The 23,126-nt window shown below is 35.3% G+C and overlaps 1 protein-coding gene across 10 annotated transcripts in view; it reads right to left on the minus strand.

The window, feature by feature from the left end:
* The window catches only part of STS (steroid sulfatase), a 203,542-nt gene that overhangs the window by 163,877 nt on the left and 16,539 nt on the right, over window positions 1-23,126 (minus strand). For all 10 annotated transcript variants that reach the window (XM_064500937.1, XM_026110835.2, XM_064500954.1 and 7 more), the window contains 4 exons: window positions 15,156-15,308; window positions 13,043-13,164; window positions 10,025-10,147; window positions 4,181-4,604 (listed from right to left, as the gene is read on the minus strand). In XM_064500937.1, the coding sequence (XP_064357007.1) occupies window positions 4,181-4,604; window positions 10,025-10,147; window positions 13,043-13,164; window positions 15,156-15,301 (815 nt within the window). In that variant the 5' untranslated portion in view covers window positions 15,302-15,308. The remainder of the gene's footprint in view (window positions 1-4,180; window positions 4,605-10,024; window positions 10,148-13,042; window positions 13,165-15,155; window positions 15,309-23,126) is intronic.

Genomic DNA, 23,126 nt, shown 5'->3' on the forward strand with positions numbered 1-23,126 from the left:
CAATGCAGTCTGCCACTTACCAAATTATTACAGACCTAGTTACATCCTTAATCATTCTTAAATTGGTTTTACTCATTCTCAGATGGCCATAAAGCATACAAAATCCAGAGCTTCTTCCTGCTAGGTCTTCTATTTAAAAGTAACAAGCACAGGTCTGAGAAAAAGGGATGAAGACCCAGTAAAGTTGTTATGGCTTAGAAGTTACTAACTTTTTTTTAATATATCTGCACATATACACTGTATGTATACAAAGATAAATGAACTCTTCTTTATAATCTGCATTTTACTATAAACTATAGGGAATATTATTGTAGGAATCATAAAATTATCTGATTTCAGAGCTCTAACTTCTATTAATTCTTTGGTTCCAAATGAGACGTCTACAACATGCCAACTACCTGATCTTACCTCATACAGCAAAACTCTAAACCACAGGTCTGTTACAGTAGCAGAAAATAAAAATGGATATATTTTGTGTCACTGTTTCAAATACTGAAATGGAATAGATAACAAATCACAAATTTATTAACCATCATCAGAAACTTTTGAGTATTATGGCTACATAATCTATCACTGAAATCAGTAAATCTGCAAGAAAATTGTTCAAGTACCACTTTCACCATAACTTTCAATTATAAGTATATCTTTATATGCAAATATTGTTTCCCAGAAGTCAGATTTCATTAGGCTTTTTTTTAAATTATAATTATTAATGGTGGTCAGTTGTCTGTGTTTGTTAGGGAGGTATTCTGTAGTACAGAGTGGCACTTTCCTCCTGCTAATTTCTAAGAAGTTAAAAATAGGTCTTTCGCATTTTCAAATTTGAATTGCTTGTGCAGCAGGTCATTTACTAAAGGATACGCTGAAGAGACGTAAGTGGTAAGCACATTGAACTTAACATAAAATAATTAGCCTCCATTTGACTTTCAAATATACTGTAATGTCTACAGAGCATTCTGAAAGGTTTACAGTATGTATACAGACTCGCTCTTGGGAAAAAGTAATTAGAATTAACATACACTGAGCTGACCTGTCCACATACAATGAGTATGAGCAACTAAATTAGTATTTGTTTTCACACATTGGATCTGACACTTGTAATTGTACCTATTCCTCTCCAGTGTAGGTTCTGAGCATTAAATATTGTATTTCCTGTCTTTCAGTCTGCCTATAAGCAAATTAAAATAGTAACACACACATAGTAGAAGGAAGAACAAATACAGTATCACCTCCCCCAAAGTAGATCAAGAATAGTAAGTATAACGGCTATCTGCTATGAAGAAATTCTAAAAAGGCTTGAAAAATATCAGATTCAATGCTATGAAGTCATACAGTTAGCAATATGACTGAGAAGTAACTAGACAAAAAGCTAATACACAGGAAGTCTATCGACTACAGTCCAAAGAACTTACAAAGGTCTACAGAAGACGTGTTGTATGGTAGGGGCATTGAAGATCAGAGATTTACCATATATTTTTGCAAAGATAATTAATCAATTATAGTAGGCATGAAAACTGATGATTTTTAGTTGTATGACACAATGTATTAACAACTGGTTAAGGGGAATGACTGAATTCTCTGAATTCAGGATTCTTTGGACTGGTATACTTGTGCACATGGATCACTGCTACACAGTACTGAACTTGCTACTTAACATGTTATTCAAACAAAAGAAACCTCTGTGAGAAATCCAGCGCTGAGTTGAACATGTGGCCAGACACAAGGGCAGAGCGAGCCTGCTCCATGAAAGAAATGGAACCACACAAATACTTTGGATCAAGCAACTGTGGCTTCCAAAAACAGGGTGGCTATTTGCTTAAGAGGGCTGGATGTCTGCTGCTGCACCCTGATTGCCTGCGTACTGCCAATCTCCTACAAATGGCCGAAGTCAGTAGATTAAAAGCAATGGTCTACTGGTGGCCTGGAATTGAAAGGTATGAACCGTTTAATGTCAGAACCAGTGTGTGAAAACAAGTATTGATTTTGTTGTTCATACTATTATATGGGACAGGTCAGTTCAGTGTATATTAACCTATTTACTCTTTTCCCCAGGAGCAACTTTTATAGCCATATACTTAGCATGTGAATTCACTACAGGGCACAATTAAGATTGCTTGGATGGCCTACTTTTTTCTCAATACCTTAATACACTTGGATATTTTTTAATTTAGCACTGACTCTGAATTGTGTGGGTTATAATTCTCAGTATAATTGCAGCATTCCTGTAATGTAGTTTATTGTAAATTACCAATATGTGCTATTAACCTTTGCTTCAATTTAACATAATTTTTGTCTGGAAACAACACTGAAAATTGGGGGCAAATGCCCAGCTGATCTAAATCCATTTACCTCCAGTTGAGTCAACAGAGCTATGCTGAGTTAGATCACATGCTGTTTTGCTAGTTCTAAGCACTAAGCTACACAATAATATTGTGCACATTGTGAGTATTAGTAAAGTTAAGGTACTAGGTTTCCAGCATCCATTCCCAATCTTGAACTCAACTGTTTTGGGGCTATCAATTTATTGCCATTACACTGAAATCAGTGAAATTTTCAGATATATCCAGAACATTATTAACCACTGTAGGCACATTATATACTTGTAAATCATGGGGGAATCTGCCAGTATGTGGTTAATGTGCTCTTTGAAGAATCTTTTACAAAGCACCAAATGCTTGGTCACTAAGCAAATAACCTCTGCCCAGCAATTTCCAAAGGGTGTATGTGTGTGTGTTTGCATCTGCATGTGTTTGTAATAAATAAAATATTTTACTGTTAAAATAATTAGAATGTAAATTAGAAAGCATCTTTGCCTATCAGCATTGCTAAGGGGAAATAAAGATGCAAGAGTTTATTTGTAAATACTTGTGAGAATGTTGATTGTTGGGAGGACTTACTTAAAGAAATTTGATCCAAGAAACATTTTGTTTTGGTATCATGAGTACAGACAGCTACATTAAATATTTATAATGATTGAAACAATAGAAAATTTGCAGTAAAAGATCAGTACTTTAGATGAGAAGTTTTTCTAGCTAAAAGTCTTCATGACTAGTCTAGTGAAATTTCCTCAAATTCTTTGCTATAAGTTTTCATTCAGTAATGATACCATATGAATATATTCACATGTTACTATGTTACCTACTTTTCAGAACAGTAATTAAGGGACTTGACTTCTTATGTCTTAAAACATGATTTTATCTTTGATTGACTTTTTTTAGAAATGGTGCAATCTGTTTCAAAAGTTACTTAGAAGGACTCATTGGCATGTTTTTCAAGAAGTTATATGGACAAAATACTTTTGCTTGAAATGTTTTGATTTATATTCTTAAAATCCACATGTATACTTTTATGCTTTGATCACACACACACACACACACACACACACACACACGCACACGCACACGCACACAAAAACAGTTCAGACCAGATTAGACATAAGGTTAATTAGATGAAAGTAGTTAACTTTGCAAAAATCATGAATGATTTGGGATGGTTTTATACACCCAATGTTCGGGTCACCCAGTGTGACCCATATGAAAAAAATGCCGCTTTCAAAAAAAAAAACCATTGATTTCAAACACCTGTAAATCAGATCTTTTCAAAATGAATGTGACACAATAATGGTGTCATCCAAAATCACAGTAACTTTAAGAAATTGGCCTTATGAATGCAATGTAATGGATGCATCAAATCAGTGATGAAGAACAGTTTCTCATTCCAGAAAACTCATAAATTATGACTCTGCATTGTGCTAACTTTTATATAATTAAGTCACAGTAGAGAAGATTTTTCATATTTTTAAGTTACACCAAATTCCCAAGAATAGAAGTCCTAAAAAATGTTAAAAGTTTAATAAATATTTTTAAGGAGACATTCTGAAACAAGTAAACATAACTAGTTTGTAATTGTTATAGAGAAAATAATTATGTACTCCATAGAAAACATCACAGAGATTAAAATATACAGGAAGTGATAGTTTTCCTCCAATGTATACCTCCTTTCCACTGTAAAATGGTCACTTTTACTAAGCAGATTATCATCTTCAGTCATCTTTTAAAGAAAGAAATCACGATAATGTATAATGACATTTTCCTCTTGCACACAGTTCACATTTTATACTTTTTAAGAAGCGCTGTCATTGTGAAACACCAGCATAACTGCTAACACAGTTGAAACTTACCTTCCTATAAACTGTACAGCTTCTTTTGTCAGTCTCTGAGTAAGGTTCTCATAGGACAGTGGCTGCTGGATAATCTGATGGTTCCTCATTAAAAAGCAGTTCAGGTATCGAAAATTATAAAAGAAAAAAAGCAAAACCACAAGTAAAATAGCAGTTATTAACAAGCAATAGCCCAATGCTTGGAAAGGTACTTTGAGGAAGCCAATGAAATGCACTGTTGCCAAAGAGACTAAAGTGATTCCAATGATTTGGATTGAGGTACCAATAGATTTTTCAATTCCTTTCAAAAATACACTGCCTTGCCCAAGTTTGCAGTCTCTAAGATTGGTCACGGCAAGCCCATAGAAGTAATCAAATCCATGACTGAGGGGGTGGTGACAGAAGTCATTACTGCTTTCACGGTTCATCCCAAGATGCCACTTTCCTACAAAGAGATAGGACAGAGAGTATTTTTGCAGTTAAATCATCAGACTTAGAATGTGCACCCTTCCAAATATGAAGCTGTTGCTATCTGACTGATATTCCCCACCCACGACATTTATTGTGCGCCACCCTATTTTATTCCCAACCCTTTCTTTATATCTTCATCAAAGATTTTTTTTTCAAGTCTGCTCTTCTTTTCAGTTAGAAATAGCTTGGCATAGCTCCTGACAGAGACCATTAAATTCTGAGTGGGCTAGCAGGTCACTGAAGAGCAACAGAGCTCTAACAGATAGATAGTTAACTTTGAAAATGAAGCCCTTCTCCATGTGTAGTTAAGTAGTCATAATAAAATAGTTTTGAACCAGCCACCGCTTTCTTAGGAAGAGCCAGTATGGAATTATCCATATTTCTGAAATTTATCAGGCAAATCATTCACATTTGACTGGCTTTAAAAAATAAAAACTGTAAGAAAGAGGAAGTAAAACAAGAATGTTAAAATTACCAAAACATTTATTACTCAAATGATTGTAAAATCTCCAAAACTGCCGATTGACACTATCGGCATTAATTATTGCTTCTTCTTGCCTTAGGTGGGTAGAAGCAGGGGGAGGAGGTAAGATAGATATGTAAATACAAACAAATAAGTATATTTGTATACAAAAGGAAAAGAAAACATTAACAAGTAAATTACCACCACATATTGCCTCTCATAGCATTTTGTCACACTGGGAAATAATTCTATTTCTGCAATGTCTTGGACACTGACAGGCATAAGACAAACAGTGAGTCTGATTTGCATTACAGTGGCATAAACTATGTTAGTGCTGATTGCAGTATGTGTTTAGGTAATTCACTCTGCAATATAGGTACAACCCCTTACTGTATGCTTGTGCACTGCCTAGCACAACAGACCTAACTGTTTACTAGCTGCTGTTTTAGTTCAAATGTATAATTATCAAAAACTACAAATCCATCTTGACTTAATGTAACAGACTGTAGTTAAGCCTATCGACATAAATTATGTTTGGACCAATGCTATTTGGTCTCGGAAAGGAAATGTGTCAAATGCTTGAGAAAAACTTTCAGTGTCACCCTCGATAAAACAGATGAAAATATACATTGCCAGGCCAAATTTTATTTATTCTTTCTAAATCAAATAATTAAATATGACATAAATATGCCCTCAATAACTAAATATGATGACAGGGGCTGTGATCTTAAAAGAAATAAATAAGCAAAAAAACCCTCCAAAACCCAGTAAGTCCTCACCCCCATAACATAGCCCAAAGAAATCTGAAATACTTTGTTCTATAAGCTTTCAGAGTATAGTTGGTAGAAAATATATAAAATGGAATAAAGTATATATGGATTTTTTCCCTTTCCCTAGCCATCACAGCTTTTACACAACTATAAGGAGGAGTCCAGATGCAGGCATTCCTGAACATCTCCTGGGCCTAGAGCAGCATATACATCCTGCACTTCTGCCTTTGGAAATGATAAATACAGGTACCACAGTATCAAAGAGGTTAAAGATGAGGGTCAGCTCTGATTTTAAGCAATAGTACCTAACGAATGGGTTCGATGTCAGTATTTCTCTTTCACAGACAGCAGAACTAAGATATGGAATGGAAAGACATTCATCTAAGTTCACGCATCAGTAAAAATGGGGGGAAAAGACGTAGAAGCCATGAGTCTAATGCAGTGTTTAATTTTCCAAACCACAAACATGGTGAGAGTCTAGTTCTTATGGCACATCACTTGATAGTCTTAGGTTAGTGCATCTAGAAACATCTTCAGCATATCATAGAACCAGGCATAGAAGCATTTTCTGGTGTGTTTATGTGTCAGTGAAGCAGAGGCCTGGTTTCTCTCTCATTCCATCAGAAGTTTTATCATTTACTGTCAAGATGGCCACTTTAACCTGAAAGGGTATTCTGTTTTCCATAGAAAGAATGGCTCAAGTCACTACTTTTGAAATGGTCCAGTGAACAGTATTGTGACTGATTACAAAAACAGCAATGCAGACCACCATTCTGAATTTTTAGATGTCAAAATGGTGCCATAACAGGCCAAGACTGAAACTGAATTTCACTCCCAGCTATGAAAGAGACAGATTTTGGGAAAAAAATGTGTTTTCTTTTAGATTTTGATGACTATCTTTATGAAATAATTTTAAAGCCAGACGTGTAGCAAAGTGAGCATCAAGCTATTCTCATAAGGATGAGTAATTGAAATAAAGGTAGAGGCTTATAATCATGAATATAAATAATCTTAAAGTTTTAATTTTTAAATTTGTACTTTTATTTTTAAATCTCAAAGCAGCAGTTGAAATTTATGAAAAAAAAAGAAGCAAACCGATAAAAATACATTACAAGATCATTTATTAGTTATAAAGAAGTTTGTTTAAACTGGGTCTCTATAAAACTAAATATTAAACTAACATAAAACTAAAACATTTAAACAATTAAACTAAACATAAAACTAAACACAAGCCAGGACAGAAGAATCTTACAACAAGAAATTAAGGACAGGGCAAAATATAGGACCTATTTGTATCAAAAGGCTTTTATCAAGCACAAGTTCTTCAATGTTAAAATGATCTTGGGCCTCAAAAAAGATTTGTTTAGAAGCAACTTAATCCAAACAAAGCAGAGATAGTGCAGGTTAGCTGGGAAAAGCAACAGAAGCATTGGTACAAGTTATGTAGGTAACTGACTGAAAGACACAATTGCCATTTTTAAAGGGATGATGAGGTAGAGAGTTTCAATAGGTCCTGAACTGCTCCGAGGAGACAAGTGGTGACTGGGCCCACACTATATATTTTATTAGTTTTTTTGACTTCTCTACCATTCTTTGAGACAGTAAGTCCTGCTTTGAAGTAGCTTTTCAACAGATTTTTGTAATATGTTTTGCATTCCAGAACCTTTCTAAATCTGGGAGTAGTGGTGCTAAATGCTCTCACCTCTTTACTAAGTCAAGCTACATATTATGGACTCTTCAGATAAGCATCATACGATTTTCAGCAGATTCTACGAAGCTTTTGAGTGAAATTTTAGCTGTTAATTGCATATTATGAGTACTTTAATAGTTTCAGACCTAGATTTTTTCACTCTTCTGCCACAATTAAGATTTCTGAAGAGCAAAAGCAACGCAAAGAAAGGTAAATGAGAAGCAAGTCCTATCCATCTAAGAAACTTCATTTGGAACTCACTTCTCTCTTGGTTCTTCAGAGGCCATAATTCTGGGCAGGCTACAAAAATCCATGTTTTTCCTCTATCTTCCCCTCACATAGTTGAAAAGAGAACAATGAGAAGATTCAGTTGTATGTATTTATCGGTATTTCTTTTAGTATGGTTTTGTGCTATTTAAATAAATGGTAAGTGCCTGCAGTGCAAGATGCAGGAAAATGTTTTATCCCTTCAAAGAAATATGTTTATATGATATACATAGTAATATCAGTAATTTACAGTATATATGCATATATTATTAATATGGTAAGATTTTAAGCTGCTTCCAATTGAAATTCTGTCACCTCATAATCTCTTCCAATTCACTATTCTGTTGATACTACTTCATAGACTCAGCTGATCTTGCATTTTCCACTATGGCCACAGTGTGTCCAAATACTACATTTCTCATTCTGGAGACAAGATATAATTCCCAATTTATGCATTAGTATTTTTGACTTTGGAGATAGGCTACAGAGGTGAACTTTAAACTCCTCTGGATGCTAAACAACATACTGGGTAGTAATTGTGAGGAAAAGCTGACCTTTTCTCAACTCTGACCATGCATTTATAGCAGTAGGTAAAACAATATGGACCTACTTGCACAGGTTCTTTTGGATTAAGAGTCTGACATAGCTGTTTCCCCCAAAACACTGACATTTCTTGCTACCCTCCTGGATCCAAAACTGGTGAAATATTTCAGATTCAATGCATCTACATTTTTGAGAAAACTTGGTTTTCTTGCAGATTTTCCAGCTGGGCCTTTTCCTGCCAGATCTATTGCATGTCACCTTCTTTGTGTCAGAGGAGAAAGACAATGAGGTAAAAAAGTGCATGCAATCATTCAGGCCACTTGGAAGAACTGTTCATTAAGCATCATGGAGATAACTTCTGGAGATCTAAGCGCCAAGCTGTCATGTTGCAGTGAAAGTAGTTAAAAAAAGAACATTAACTAGGTCAGCCCCCAGAAAATGAGTTGTATTATAGTGCTTATCACAAACAGAAGAATGAATTTTCTTCAGTCTTTAATTGAATATAGAGCAATAGGAAGTAATTCCGTGATGAATATGACAAATTATTCTGTGAATGGCTTTGTTGCACTAAACTAAATACCTGCACTAAATATATTTCTATTAAGATTTTCTGTTTTTCTGTTTTGCATCTGTCACGATATGATGGTATTTTATACTTTCGAAGACTGGAGTATAGCTAAGTAGACTTAGGAACATCGGCACTGAGATAGCTATATGGAATGGATATTTTTTTAAACAATGATGTAAATTGCTAGCCTCGCTAAACAGATTGATTTTTAAATAAAAATTACGCCTGAAATAGAAAGCTTTTGTTACATTTACAAATCAAGTTGGGTGCATCCAGCTTTTAAAGGAACACAGTAGCATACCTGTATGATGCTCTCTAGAGAACTATTTCCTGACAATTTCGGTACAGAAAGACAATGTATATTACTTAATATAAGCTGTATTTCACAAGCATCTGCTGAAATGTAAGCAATGTGGAATACCTCAGTGGCAAAATCAGGAAAAAAACTTTCTCATTATTTAAATGCTATACCTTTATGACATTCATTTCAGCTGTCTTTAATACTTATACAGTGGGGTCCCTTATACCCAGCATTAGACATTTATGTCCAAGTTGCTTGTCCAGCCTATCTTTATAATGAGAGAGAAACATACACTTTTATGTTAAACATCTACCACAGGATGAGACAAACTTCCTAGAAATGACCGTTTCCCTCCAATGACTAAGAGGAGAATCCAGATGGTTAGCTCAGGTATTAATTATCTACATTATGAAGATATCTGAAGACAGGTGAAACGAATCCCATTGCTGCCCTGAGTTGTACCCTAATCCCTCACTGTCTCTCTGCTGCAATCAGACTCCTATTTTAAACTTATACTGAAAACTTTTCATGAGATGGACTGATTTTCAACTTGTTATGCATTTGTTCAGTACTTTGCACAATGAGACTACAACTACACAACTGAATTAGACATACTTACATGATTAGTGTTTCACATATGCATGGGAATGTGCTCAGCTTTGTATTAGAAAAATAAACTCATTATGCTGTGGGAAAAAAAGCTTAATGCAGACATTTAACACTTTACATGTAAACTTAATGCACTTGATTCAAATGAATGAAAAAGAGCATTGTGTATTTGAGCAATTTTACCTATTAGAGCTGTTGAATAACCTCTCTGCTTCAGGAGTTTGGAAAAAGTTATTTCTTCAGAAGGAAGCCCTCCAGAAGAGGCAGAAAATAAGAAGACACCAACTCGTGAGTAGGCAGCCATTCCTAAATACCATGAAAGTGAATGAGACCTGGATAATACAGTGCAACAGTTTTCATCCATTCCTTCTGCATGCACTTTCTTCTTTAAGTGGTACTGCTTAAATGACATACTGCCACCAGTCACTATGAAATGTAAGTGGCAGACCCAATCATCCATTTAGTTGAGCGAGGTCATTTCTGTACTGTCATCAGAAATTGAGAAGTAGAAAAAAAGAAAATTCTCTATTTATAATTGTGCAGCCAGCTATCACATAAATAGCTGCACCCCCTTCTGCAGACATTCTGAGGTATAACATATCTGAAAGAAGTTGAGCTGGCATAATTCATTTTTCTCCTGTAATGTGAAGGAACAGAGTTAGGGACTAGGCATGAGCACTCCCAAGTTCTATTCTCAGTATGTCCACTTTCCTTATATGTGGTTTTCTACAAGTCTATAAGACTATTTGAGAGAAGGCAGTTGAAACAGGGAAATTTTACAGCCAAGCACATTAAATATCATCATCAAAAAAGAGCAGGAAAAAATCTGAATACGGAAACTATTGGCTAGAGTACTCAGATTTTGTGGGAGAGGCCCCATGCTCAAATGGCATGAACAGACTTTCTCAAGTTCCAGTCTGGGTGCATTAAAGCAGCATCATGTATGAGCTAATAAGAAAATATCTGAATAAGGTACAGTAATTTCTATACACTGAGAGTCTGAAAAACACAAATCTGAGCTTACACACTCTACTCAGTATGAGGAACTTGGGAGCTCACGTTCATGAAAATTTGATTATCGGGATTCCAGATGAGAGTTGGCTCAGAATATAGACAGAAGAATAAGTATCTATGCAAATCTGTGCAGATATATGTTTGGGAAGTCTGAATTATGCAACTGGATAATTGCACTGCCAAAATTACATGTCTAATGCAGGCAACCAGAATCTTCCCTTAGGCATCCATTGTGGTTAGAAGAGAAAAAGACTTGTTAGACTAGTTTATTAAAGACAGCTCCACCTACCCTTCAAATGTTGCCTTCAGTTTTTCACCCTTATTCAACATACTCAGTTTTACTGATCAACAGTTTAGGTAGTTTTAGTCATCTATATCTGTACTTTATTTGAAGGTGTACTTTGAACTCTCATAATTGAAATCAGTGTAATTCCACTAAGTTACTGGAATCAAAGTAATGTACAGAACCATGTTTTTCGTCATTACCTTTCTTTGGGGTGTTTCATCAAGTTACTGCATTTTGGAATATTTTTCTTCATCCCTATTAGCAGGATTTTTACATTTTTCTTTTCTTTTTCCTCACTGTGATTCTAGTGTCTTCCCTAATAATCCTGTATTAACTCCTCACTGCTGTTTGGCAGTAGTCCATATCTAGTAATTCCTAATTTAATTAAGACAAAGTTCAATTTTTGTAGATACATGGAAATGATTAGGTATAACTGATAGCAGATCAGTCAAGAAAAAAATCAGTTCAAATGTCAATTTTTCAGAAATAAGAACAAGGATCATAATGGAAAGTGACCTGTGGCTTTACCTATAGCAAATAGTAATAGTAGTATGGCTATAACATGTATATAAGTTTTTCCTTTCAGTAGAATGTAATGGAAAATTTAGCCAGCTATATTAGCTGGCACTTCTGCAGCAGCTTGTTACTTGATTTGAATGAACACAAATATATCAAGTAGGCTCCAGAGTCTTGCTTTGCTTTCATTCCCAGAAGCAAGGACAGGATGTTTTATCACTAATGAACAAGTGATCTGATTAATGTATAATGATCCTTACTAAAAATTACGTTAAGGGAATGTTAAAGTTGCATGGTTAAGCACTGAGGGGCTTAGTCCCAGCCCATTCAAGTAAACAGATGAATTTTTATTGTCTTAAATGGGCTTTGGATCAGGCCTTTTAAAAGTAACAAAAGCTATTATAGTAAAACTTGTAGGATCCTTAGCATTGTGGAGGGGAAGATATGAAGCAAAAATACTTAAAAAGAAGGGAGGATTTTTGCTTTTTTCTCCCCAGTTTGAAGAGTTCCTGGAATATCTTAATGAACTTTCATCAGAAAAAAATATTAATTTGTCTAAACCAAAAGGTTTTGAAGAAACAGAAGTATCTCAGCAAGGGGGTTTAAACTGAGTTCTGTCTTGTGTCTTCCTAGGTGCTTAGTGAGTAAATCAATGCTGATTTTCCTAAGAAGGAACAATGCGCTTTCAATGTTCCGCTCTCTAGATGTTGCGTTGCTTCTACAGGAATACATAGAAATTTGGCTCAGTTTGAGGCTCCATGGAACCCTCTGCGATGTTCAACACTCAGGCTGCCCTCACCACTCTGGGAGCAGCCTGAAGGCAACTAGGGGAGCCAAGAGGTCTCCATCATTTAGACAGTGGACCAAGTCCATGAAAACTGGTTGTTCCTTCCACTTTAAATAACCACAATCAGATATTTTCCCCAGTATTTTAAATAATTCCTTTCTTTTATATATATATATATATAAAAAAATATATACACACATATATACACATGTGTATATATGTATATATACATGTGTATGTATATATACATTTGTATATATGTATATTTGTATGTATATATACATTTGTATGTATATATACATTTGTATACATGTAAATATATGTGTATATATATGTATATATATATGTATGTATATGTGTGTGTGTGTGTGTGTGTGTGTGTGTGTGTGTGTATTTGTATGAACTCTTCTGAAACCTGAGAATTTCCCATGTATGGAAGATTTCAAATGTTGACCAACTCTGCTAAGCTTAATTAGGTACTGACCTAAATACCCAATCTGAGGATGATAAAGACATCAAAAAGGACAGAGAGGAAAAGGCACACGGCTCATTGCAAATTAAATGAGATAGACATATTAATAGAAAAATGGGATTTTACCTGATCTGATAGGATATCGTCCTGTCAGGAAAGCTGCCCTGCTTGGAGTACATAGTGGGGATGCTGCTATATGCTGAGTAAGTGTCACACCTTCCTTAGCTAGTCTGTCAATATTAGGAGTTCTAGAAAAACATAATTGAAATAAAATTATTTAGAAATAGTCATGGTGAGATCAAAGCATCTGAGGAAAAATTATTGAAAACATCAAGTTAAGACCAGTGCATGCAAATTATCAAAACGATGGTGGTGTTGCAAGTCTACATACAATCATAGCAAAACGTTTACATTTATTAAGTGTTAATACCAAAATGGCTTTGTGGTATTGTGCTAAATATCTTTTTCCCCACTTTCATCCTCTTGTCATGGACAACACTAATCTGTGACACCTGGCCCTGTTGTATTTCAACCCCTTTTTATGCATTCACTGACTCAAAACTGTAACTTTGCTACTTACATGGCCTTTCTGCTTCAGCCATGGGGAGGAGACAGACTGAAGAAAGTTGCTGCTTCCTTACTCCCTACTTGGTGGTGCTTCTCCCTTTCCCCAGCAAAATTTCAAAGAAGAATAAAGACAATAATGAGGTCATTTGGGATCTGTTTGTCCCAGAGAGAGACTGAAAGTAGCCCTGGGCAGTGAGATGAAAATCTCTGACATAGGGAAGAGGGATATAGCCCTCTCAGTATCACTGCCATTGACTCACCAGTAAAATTACATCAGGTGAAGAATGCAGGGTTACATGGAAAAATGGAAAGTGCCTACCCAGAGAAAATCAAAATTCCATTGATCCCTTTTCAAAAAGGTTTAATAGCATCACAACACTATATGATATTATGGGTTTTTTGAGGTGGGAGAGGAGAGGAAGATGGATCACTTATTCATATCACTTTTTAGGAGAGATTCAAATGGTCATGACTCTTCATTTATTTCTACATTAATGATGTTTACAGACTATGTCTGTAATATCAGACCTAGGAGCACTTCCAAGTTTTCATATCTGCATTTGAACTTTGTCCACATGCATATGAAAATTGGTTTCTGCAGGATGAAATCCTGTGCCTTTGGTTCTACAGGAGAAAAAAAAAAAAAAAAGAAAGAAAACCTAGGCATGAATACTAGCCAGGAACTGCAGCATGCTCTAGTAAGTCCCTGACCTGGGAGATTAATGACCATGACCTCAAGGCACACTACATCTGGCCATTCTGACTGTATTCTACCTGAATACAGTTGGAAACATTAATCTTCCATCTTTTTTGCTGTAACATCACCTATAGACAACAAGCAGTGTGATGCAGTTTCTTCATACTCTGAAATTTAATCCTGGATTGTCACATCGGAGAATACAGTTCTGTCAGTATTTCTGATCCTTTGTGGGGGAAGAAGGGGTGACATAAACATCTGTGTCATATATTTTTTTTCCTGTTTAAAACCAGAGGCTGTAAGATGAGTTGTTTTTGTGAGTTACGAGGAGCTATCACTTCCAACTAACTTCAAGGGGAACAAGGGCACTTAATATTCCACAGGACAGTGCCTTTAGTCTGGATCACAGCTTCATTTTGCACCACTGAAACACAGTGAGCAGGCTCAACTTGTGCTTTTTACACCAGCATCATACCTAACTTAGCAGTAATGATCACCCTGGGGAACACTGCTGAATTAGTCAGGTATATTAACATTGGTTTTAATGAATTTAAATTACTACACTATAAATACAAGTGAAGAAAAAAAAATAGCACTTTTTTTCCAAATGGTTAGTGACAAATTCTTCTCAAATCACAAGACTTCTTCAAATTATGCTTAATTCATATTTGTGCCAAATTAATTTTTAAAGAAAATTACTGATTATATTTTACTTCTCTGGATCTTAAAGTTATTTTGGTTGCTCAGTTACCTGTTTAAAATGCAATGCTTTAGTGGGATAAAGTACATCAGCTAAGCCTTTTATTATTATTATTTAAAAAAATCAAAGATTGAATATTCTGCACAAAGATTAGCTTGATTATATATAAAGAACCTTATCAAAGCTCTCAACATTTGTGTTTTATTAACTTTACAAATCTATAGAAAAACTACTGTAAATATAAAGACATGATTCCCCCAAACATATCATCATACCGTAAGGTTCTGTTCCCGTAACATCCCAGGTCTCCAATACCAAGATCATCAGCCATTAGTAAAATGATATTGGGATTCGAAGCACTGTGACTATTGACATTCTTTATGCCACACTGGCAAATTATTAGAAATACAAGAAGTCTCATCTTCTTCCTGGTGTGTAAGAACAGGTGGAAACGTTATAGATAAAAACCATACTTTTTGTTATTTGACTGTTCCTCTAATTTAGTCCTATTATTGCTCTGGATTCCATACTAGAAGAGACGGAGAAAATTAGATTGTCATTATTTTGGCTTTTTTTCTCGAGAGATTTTTTTTAACATTATTTTCTCTCTCCAAGATTTTTTAGAATTAAAAATGCATTTAATATATATCTGATGTCCCTTTCCATCCCTTCCACACAGAGACAAAGCCTTTTAATAAAAACAAACAGAACGGCAACAAACTCAGTGACAGTACTTTTATATAAACAGATGCACTATCAATAAAACATGATAGCAAGTAAGTTTTTTTTTGTTTAGGCTTAAATTTATTTTGAGGAACACAGAAATTGAAATCATTTAGGACTACAATTTCCAAGGTTCATTTAAGAAAAAAAAAGTTCATCGAATTCTGCCACTGAAGTAAACGACTGAACTTCTCTTCAACAAGGGAAAAAAAAATCCATCTGGAGTTTCTTGACAAGAATAAACATTATGGCAAAGGGGATGAAGAGATGCATTACACAATTACTGGAGTGAAAGTTTTTATCAACAAAAATAAATAAAAAAAAAACTCTTCACAAATCTTTCAAAAATCAGGCCCTACAGCAGTTATGTAAAAATATCTGATACCAAGTCACAATGGTCTACCAACAATGATGATGCCGTATTCAACTTAAAGCAAGTAGAAAAATATATTGCACACAATAGGACATACCATTATATTCTTTTATGATAAAAGCAGAGTTTCTTTGACAATGTGAATACTATGAATACTATTATACCTAAACAAGGATTGTCAAATCTCTATTTTACTCTTCACTAGGTTTTGGCTGAACTTGACTCCCTTTAGGCTGTGATGGACTGTGCCGGGTATACACATCAAAAAACAAAAGAGACTCTTTCCCTTCTGCCCCTAGTAACGTATCTTTTCTGGATGTAGGCAGCCTTTTTCAAAAGGAAGTGAGGCGAGAGTCAGACCTGGGCACTGGCTTATGCTGGGACAAGAAGGAAAGAAGAGGAAAGCAAGACTGAAGTAGAAATTTGGAAGTGAAACAGCAGGAGAATGAATTGGAAACAAGAATTTCAGGACAGACTGGTGACAGTGGGTCGAAAAAGTTGTAAATCAGTGACTTATAGCAGATAAAAGTAACTAGAGACGAGATAAAGTAGACAGAACTGGAAGAGTTCATACAAAAGAGACTAGACATCAAGGAAGACAGATTCATAGATGAGTAAGGTGTGGTGGCTAAAAGCAGCTGTAGAAAAGATAAGTAGCCAGAACTGGAAGAGCTTGTACCGACTAGAAGAAAGAGCAAGGAGGGAAACCAAAAGCCAGCTGGAATGAGAAATGAGAAGTAGAAATGAGGATTGGCAGAGGGTTTAAGAAGCTGGAAGGGATAGTATGACACTGGGTAGGCAAAGAAATTGAGGAAAAGAGGTGAGAGAACTGGGAGTGGCTGGAATGAAAGAGCAAAGGAGTTATGATTAAGGAAGATGAAGGGAACTGATTGCAAACAAAAGCCAGGATAGAGAAGGCTCAGGACCGACACAAGTGAGAAGAGCTCCAGATAGTGGGGATCAAGCAATACAGACTGGGGCTTTAGATTCTCAACTTCCATTATTGCCATTCTGTCAGAAAGTATGCATGTAAGTAGGATTTTAACTCTTTTAGTGCTGGCTCACATACAGGGTAAAATGCTAATATTAGCTAATATTTAGTGCTGAATGTACACTTTATAACCTACTGCACTTTCCTCACTTTGGTGACTGAGACTCCAATGTAGACCTCTGTTGAGAAGATCTAAAGGTTCCAGCCTTATTATTGTCAACAAAATGTTAGTTACGTGGTTCATTTCATGGAAAGCAATGTACTTCGTTTCAGACATGAAAAATATATATACAAATGTTAATAGTAAAACTCTAAACGCCGTTCTGCTTGTCCGGATGCATCTAATCAACTTTTCATCAACTTACCATACTAATAGTGTTATGCAGCGCCTGCCACAGTGCAGACTTTTAATCTGTGCAGTAGGTTTACTCTTCTTCCCTTGAATTGCCTCCCATGTGTTGCAGGATAGCAACTAACACACCAACCCTTACAGGACAGGAAACTCTTGCTGCAGCGTCTTATGTTCCTACTCCACTGCTAGGGTCTTAAGGGTCATGATAATAGGGAGGTTCAAAATATATATTGGTGACAGAGACAGAATTACATGGACACTCGCAGGATCTGTACATTTATTTCACAGAATGGTTGAGTACTTTCAGTCTTGTTGTAGGCTTGACATTGTCTATGGTTACCTCTGAATAAAACCTAAAAATATACACTCCTGCCACTAATAAATCCATCATTTTACAGGCACCAAGCTAGATGGTTTTAGTAGGTTTTACAAACAGTAATTCCAAGGTTTCATTTAACCAGTAAAAACAGAACATTCTGTATGTCCATTAGAAAGTATGGAGCTGTGCAGAGAAGTCTTTTTGAATATGCAAGGGGTCTTCAGCCACTAAAGAAGAGAGCAAACTCACCGGCCTTTAACAGAGCAAAGGTACTGTTGGAAACTTTAGTGGAGACAGTATTTTGTTTTACAGAATGAAATAAATATAATAAATGTGTGAAATATTTCAGAAATTAACTGAATACTGTTCATGTGAATTGCAGAGTTCTCAAATCTTTGTAGTGACTAGCATCAGCAGGATGAAAGACAGCACTCTATTCATTGAACTATGTAAGGAATTAATTACCATGGACAAACTTTAAAATCTTCCACTGTATACATTATAGAACCTCTTCATATAATATTTTGACATAATCTACAAAGCTAAGCTAAGAGACCTGTTCCTAAGATCAATTACATCATTGTCATTTGCAGAGTCACTGAAAATGTCTTATCGTCTGGGACTATCTCTGGAAAAGTTGGACCTCATATCAGATGAAGATGAACAGCCCAAAGCCTGAGAGCGCTGACAGATGTGTGTTCAGTCTGGTCCCAGCAGTACTGCATCACAGACATCTTTCAATAACTCATTTTTGTTGATTTACAAAGTGAGAACTGGAGCTGCTAGGAGGCTAACTTTTCCAGAGATAGTCCCAGACGATAAGACATCGATAAGATGATGAAGTGAAAGGAACAAGGAAACATGGAAAAACAAAAACCCCCAAATTTTGATTTCCCTGGCCTACTCTCTGCACAGCAGACTGTCACGCATCTTGAAGTGACATGCTTGGAAAACAAGACAAATGAGATGGACAAAATTGAGTGGAACAGACAACAGCAAAGAAATACAGAGCAGTATAAAGGGAAGCATGTAAAAAATAAAGAACACTCTTAGCATGCTGTGGTACCTCTGTGTCACATCAGGTTATTTAATGGTGAATAGGTAGGCATACAGAGACTTAACAGGAAAATGATTATACTGAATCAGATGAAGTGTTTACTTAGCCTAGCATCTGGTCTCCAACAGAGGCCAGACCAAATGCTTAAGGAAAGAATGTTAAGAAGCTTGGCATAATACATTCTTCCAGCTTTTAGCAATGACCTTTAAGGGTGGAAGATATATACACAGTACATTATTCAACAGCTCCCCATGGAACTTTTCTCCTGCATGATTTTAGGTCCTTTTGAACCAATTTGCACTTTTTTTGACCTCAACAACATCCTACACAGGCTTCAGCTTTAAAGGATTATGTTCTAGACTCAGGTGTCAACATCTTTCCTTAATTGCATGTTAGACATGTAAGTGCTATTTTGAATCCCTGTTTCACTTCCTCTATGGTATAATAGGACTAATAATGCATCTTTTCCTCCCAAGGTGGTTGCTAGCTTGAGAAGATTTCAGGTCGTGCTTAATTTCCTACAGCAATAGGAGCCACATAAGTATTTCAGTTCCACACGTAGAATTATGCTATTTCAATCTACAAAAACGTAATCAATATATATGAACATATATAAAAGCATACATAGATGAATGTGCCCACATACACATCTGCACATGCATGTGGGTATATACACACACATATCCTACTTTTTCTAATTATCTTCAAATTACAGTATTGGTATTGTAATATACATTGTTCGCTCATGTTAAAACAAATTTAGTGTAAAATAAATGTGTAAGATAAAATGGATACAAACAAATAATAGAAATTGTCTATTATATGATTTGTCCTTATTTCACATGAATTTACCAAACACTTCTTCTCATTTTGTGTTTTAGTTTTCTGCATAAAAAATGTTGGCAAATCATAAAGAAACGGAAGGGTTTTTTTTCCTTTTTCCTTAAGCACATTAGAATTATGGCTATTTTTTTCATCAATTAGCTACACCTTATCCTGATTATTACAGACACATGTATCTTTTACAAGAACTGTGATTACTAGAGAAACTCTTTCAACTCCATCTTCCCAACTGAACCTTCCCAACTGTTTTATTCAGTTTGATTGAGCAATTTATCCGTAACTATTCTTTTAATAAACATCTACAGAACCCTTTGAGAAAATGCTTAATATACTTTATCCTGGAAACTATATTTTTGATGAAATAAGGAATATTTGAAGATAGTCATCTCATTAAAAAATGCTGTGCTATCCTTAAGCTTTATGCAAAAAATGATTTTACCTGGCTTAAATGAATGTCAGAACTCCAACTTAGTTTCCCTAAGAGTCATTAAAAATTACACTCTCACAAAGTGAAAGACAGCCGCTTCCCTTCCCCCAGTAAGACTCTGCAAAGAGAAAATTTCTCAACTTCAGGAGAACCAGAAATGTAAATTTTTAAATTGTAACAAATGGCCAAGTAATTTATACTATTAAGTAATAATTTTCTGGTATTGTCTTCAGACTCATTCAAATGTTTCAAATAATTCCTCTCTTATAGTCAGTCATATCTGTTGTATCTTTTATGTCATATGGCCTTGAAAAGAGAAAGAAAACTATACACTTTTAGCCTGCTCCTAATGCTCATTCATTTATACAAACATTACTTTGCATTTACTGCATGGCTAAGACCATGCACTAAGTCAGTTATGATATCCTAACTGACCAGTAGTAACTCAGTCTCAGTAACATGATTGCTTCTAACCTTTTTTTTTTTTTGTAGTGTAAAACTCACTATTTCATAATGCTGATTTTAAAAAAAATTGTTATTTCTCCTCCTTCATTGTAAGACACCTTAGAATCCTCCCCAACCCTCTGCAGCCAGGGCTTTCTGCTCATTTCCAAGAAACACTTCTCATGTCCAGGCACATTTGACATGCTTTTTACACATTTCCCCTCCTCCCTCCCAAAAAGCGTAAGTGACACAGGCATCTTACATCTTACCTATAGATTAGGCACTTCTGATTCAGTGCCAGACTAAGGTGATTATTTGTTTTCTAGGTTGGAAATAATTTTCATTCAGCCCTCTCACAGTGTGGGCAGAGAGGGTTGGGAGCATCGGTTTGCATATACACATACTGGAATGCTTTTCTGAAAAGTTCCATTAGATTTCAATATGCATCTTTAGGTAATTATGTACATAAATGAAAATCTGTATTTAAGTCATTTAAGGTTGTTGCACTGTAACACCTAAATTGCACTTAGTGTGAGCTGGGAAAAACATGGTAACACAAAACATATTTCTTGTTTAATAATGATTACTAACCAGGACTGAATCACATCTAGACAAAACCACAAAGCTTTCACCAGATTTAGTATTTAGAGTCGATTTAGCTGTCTTTTTAAAATGGTCTCTCAAGAGTTAACTAGTTTAATCTCAACTAAATTCCAATGGCAATATTAATAAATAACAAACATTATTTTTGTAGTAAATTCTAACATGAATGGAAGATAAGATTATCTTTTGTGATATACTAGCATTATTTTATTTGTTAAATACAAATATGTAACTACATACATGTATTAGTGGATATACTTTTTTCCATGATTACTGTTCCACAACATTCCAGCTGTTAGCCAAAAGTTTACGAGTAATTTCATTTTTAATGTGGGCTCTGGTCAGCAGTATAATACAGAAGAATCACAAGATAACGCAGGTAGTCATCCTACTTGCCAGTTATCTCCCTTCCTGAGAAAGAGAATTCCTTTAAAAAAAAAAGCTAATCGTGAGTAACTGCTGATTGTGTGCTATCACTTCCCTGAAATCAGAGAAAAGTGTTCTAAAGAATTTAAAAGAAATATTTCAGATTCAGTAATTGCACATTAATAAAATGTCTGAGCACATGTGAAGGATGCATCTCTGCTCTGTCTTTGCACTCCACCACTTCAAAGGAATTTTAGGTCAGTGCCTCTGAGCACACATTTAGTATTTAGCTGAAGTATATAATAAATTAGATGTTCATAGAACATAAACATCAGAGAGATGGGAAAGACTCCTTTCTGAAATCCCTACCAGCTTCAATAAATATTACAAGACGCTGACTGACAAAATGTGCAGAAGCTGTTGACATATACTATTATGAAATATCTGTTCTAATATGTGAGCCTATTAGAATAAGAAGTTTATAATGCTGTATTAACCAACTTAACATGACACTTGCTTATGCACTTTGAGGGTTTAACTAAAACCTTCCAATTTCTAGCTTCATTAATAGTTTTAAAAGCTGTCCTCTCATGTTTTTGCTATACACCAGAGGCAAATTTGTGAAATGTCTGGTTTTGATACTGCCTTTTTGAAGGGTGTCAAATGGACATGAGGAAGAAGAACTTGTGTGACAAAAATTACTTTTGTATCTCTGCTTTTTTAATAAGCAAGCAGACAAAGACTGTACAGTTCTACAGGATGGTGAGCTTCACACATGGAATTAACAGGATAGGTTATATCCATTTGAATTGGACTAACATATATACCATAAGCTTCACCTCTTTGACTGATTACAGTGTATTTATTTTCCCCCAAAAAGAGCCTAATTGGTGCCTCCCAGATTTTCATTCATATCCAAAGTAATACACCACAAAATGTTTAAAAAATGACAAAAATTGTCTAATTACAGGCAATATAGTGGACTAAGGTAGTAAATTCCACCAATACACTGCCTTCCCAGGGATAGTAGACAGGACTGAAGGTTGTTATATAAGTTGTGGCCTTTGAAGGGACCGTAAGACAAATGGCCAACCACTTCACACTAAACTTCAATTTCATCCAATTTGAAAGCAGTTTCTAGGCCTTTTTCCACCGGAATGGTAGTCTTCAAATGTTTGTTAGAGGAAAGACATGAAACCTAGTGAAGAAAACTCATATCCCTGCCCCGAGTTACTCACTAGCATCCTCTGGAGTCTATTAAGACCAAAGCTTTGGATCTTATAACATCATTGCATTTCCTCTATCTACAACTACTTTTCTAGTCAAAGTTGCTTCCTGGAGAAATTACAGTGAAATAGCTAGCTAACATTGCTTTGCTATATAAGGCTAGCAAGGAACACATCGGTGAATGAATATAATTAACAGTATTTTATATTATTTCCAAAAGGACGTTCCATTTAAAGAAGAAAGAAGTTGTATTTGCATTAGTTTGTTCTCAAAGTGTGGAATTACTATTTTTAATACAGCTCTATTGTTATTCATACTTGCATTGTGACAGCACTCAAGGGCTCTCAATACAGCTCACTGTACCAGATACCAAAATAGAGATAAGGATGCATACAGCCAGTACTATACACATAGAAGTAAATGCCCAGATAGCCCATATAGACTTGGCACTAATAGTGCAACCTAATCCATCTGAATTTATTCATCTTAACATTATGCATTTAGTCTGAGCTAATTATCTA

Source organism: Dromaius novaehollandiae, chromosome 1 (assembly GCF_036370855.1).
Source record: "Dromaius novaehollandiae isolate bDroNov1 chromosome 1, bDroNov1.hap1, whole genome shotgun sequence".
NCBI classification, from domain to species: domain Eukaryota; kingdom Metazoa; phylum Chordata; class Aves; order Casuariiformes; family Dromaiidae; genus Dromaius; species Dromaius novaehollandiae.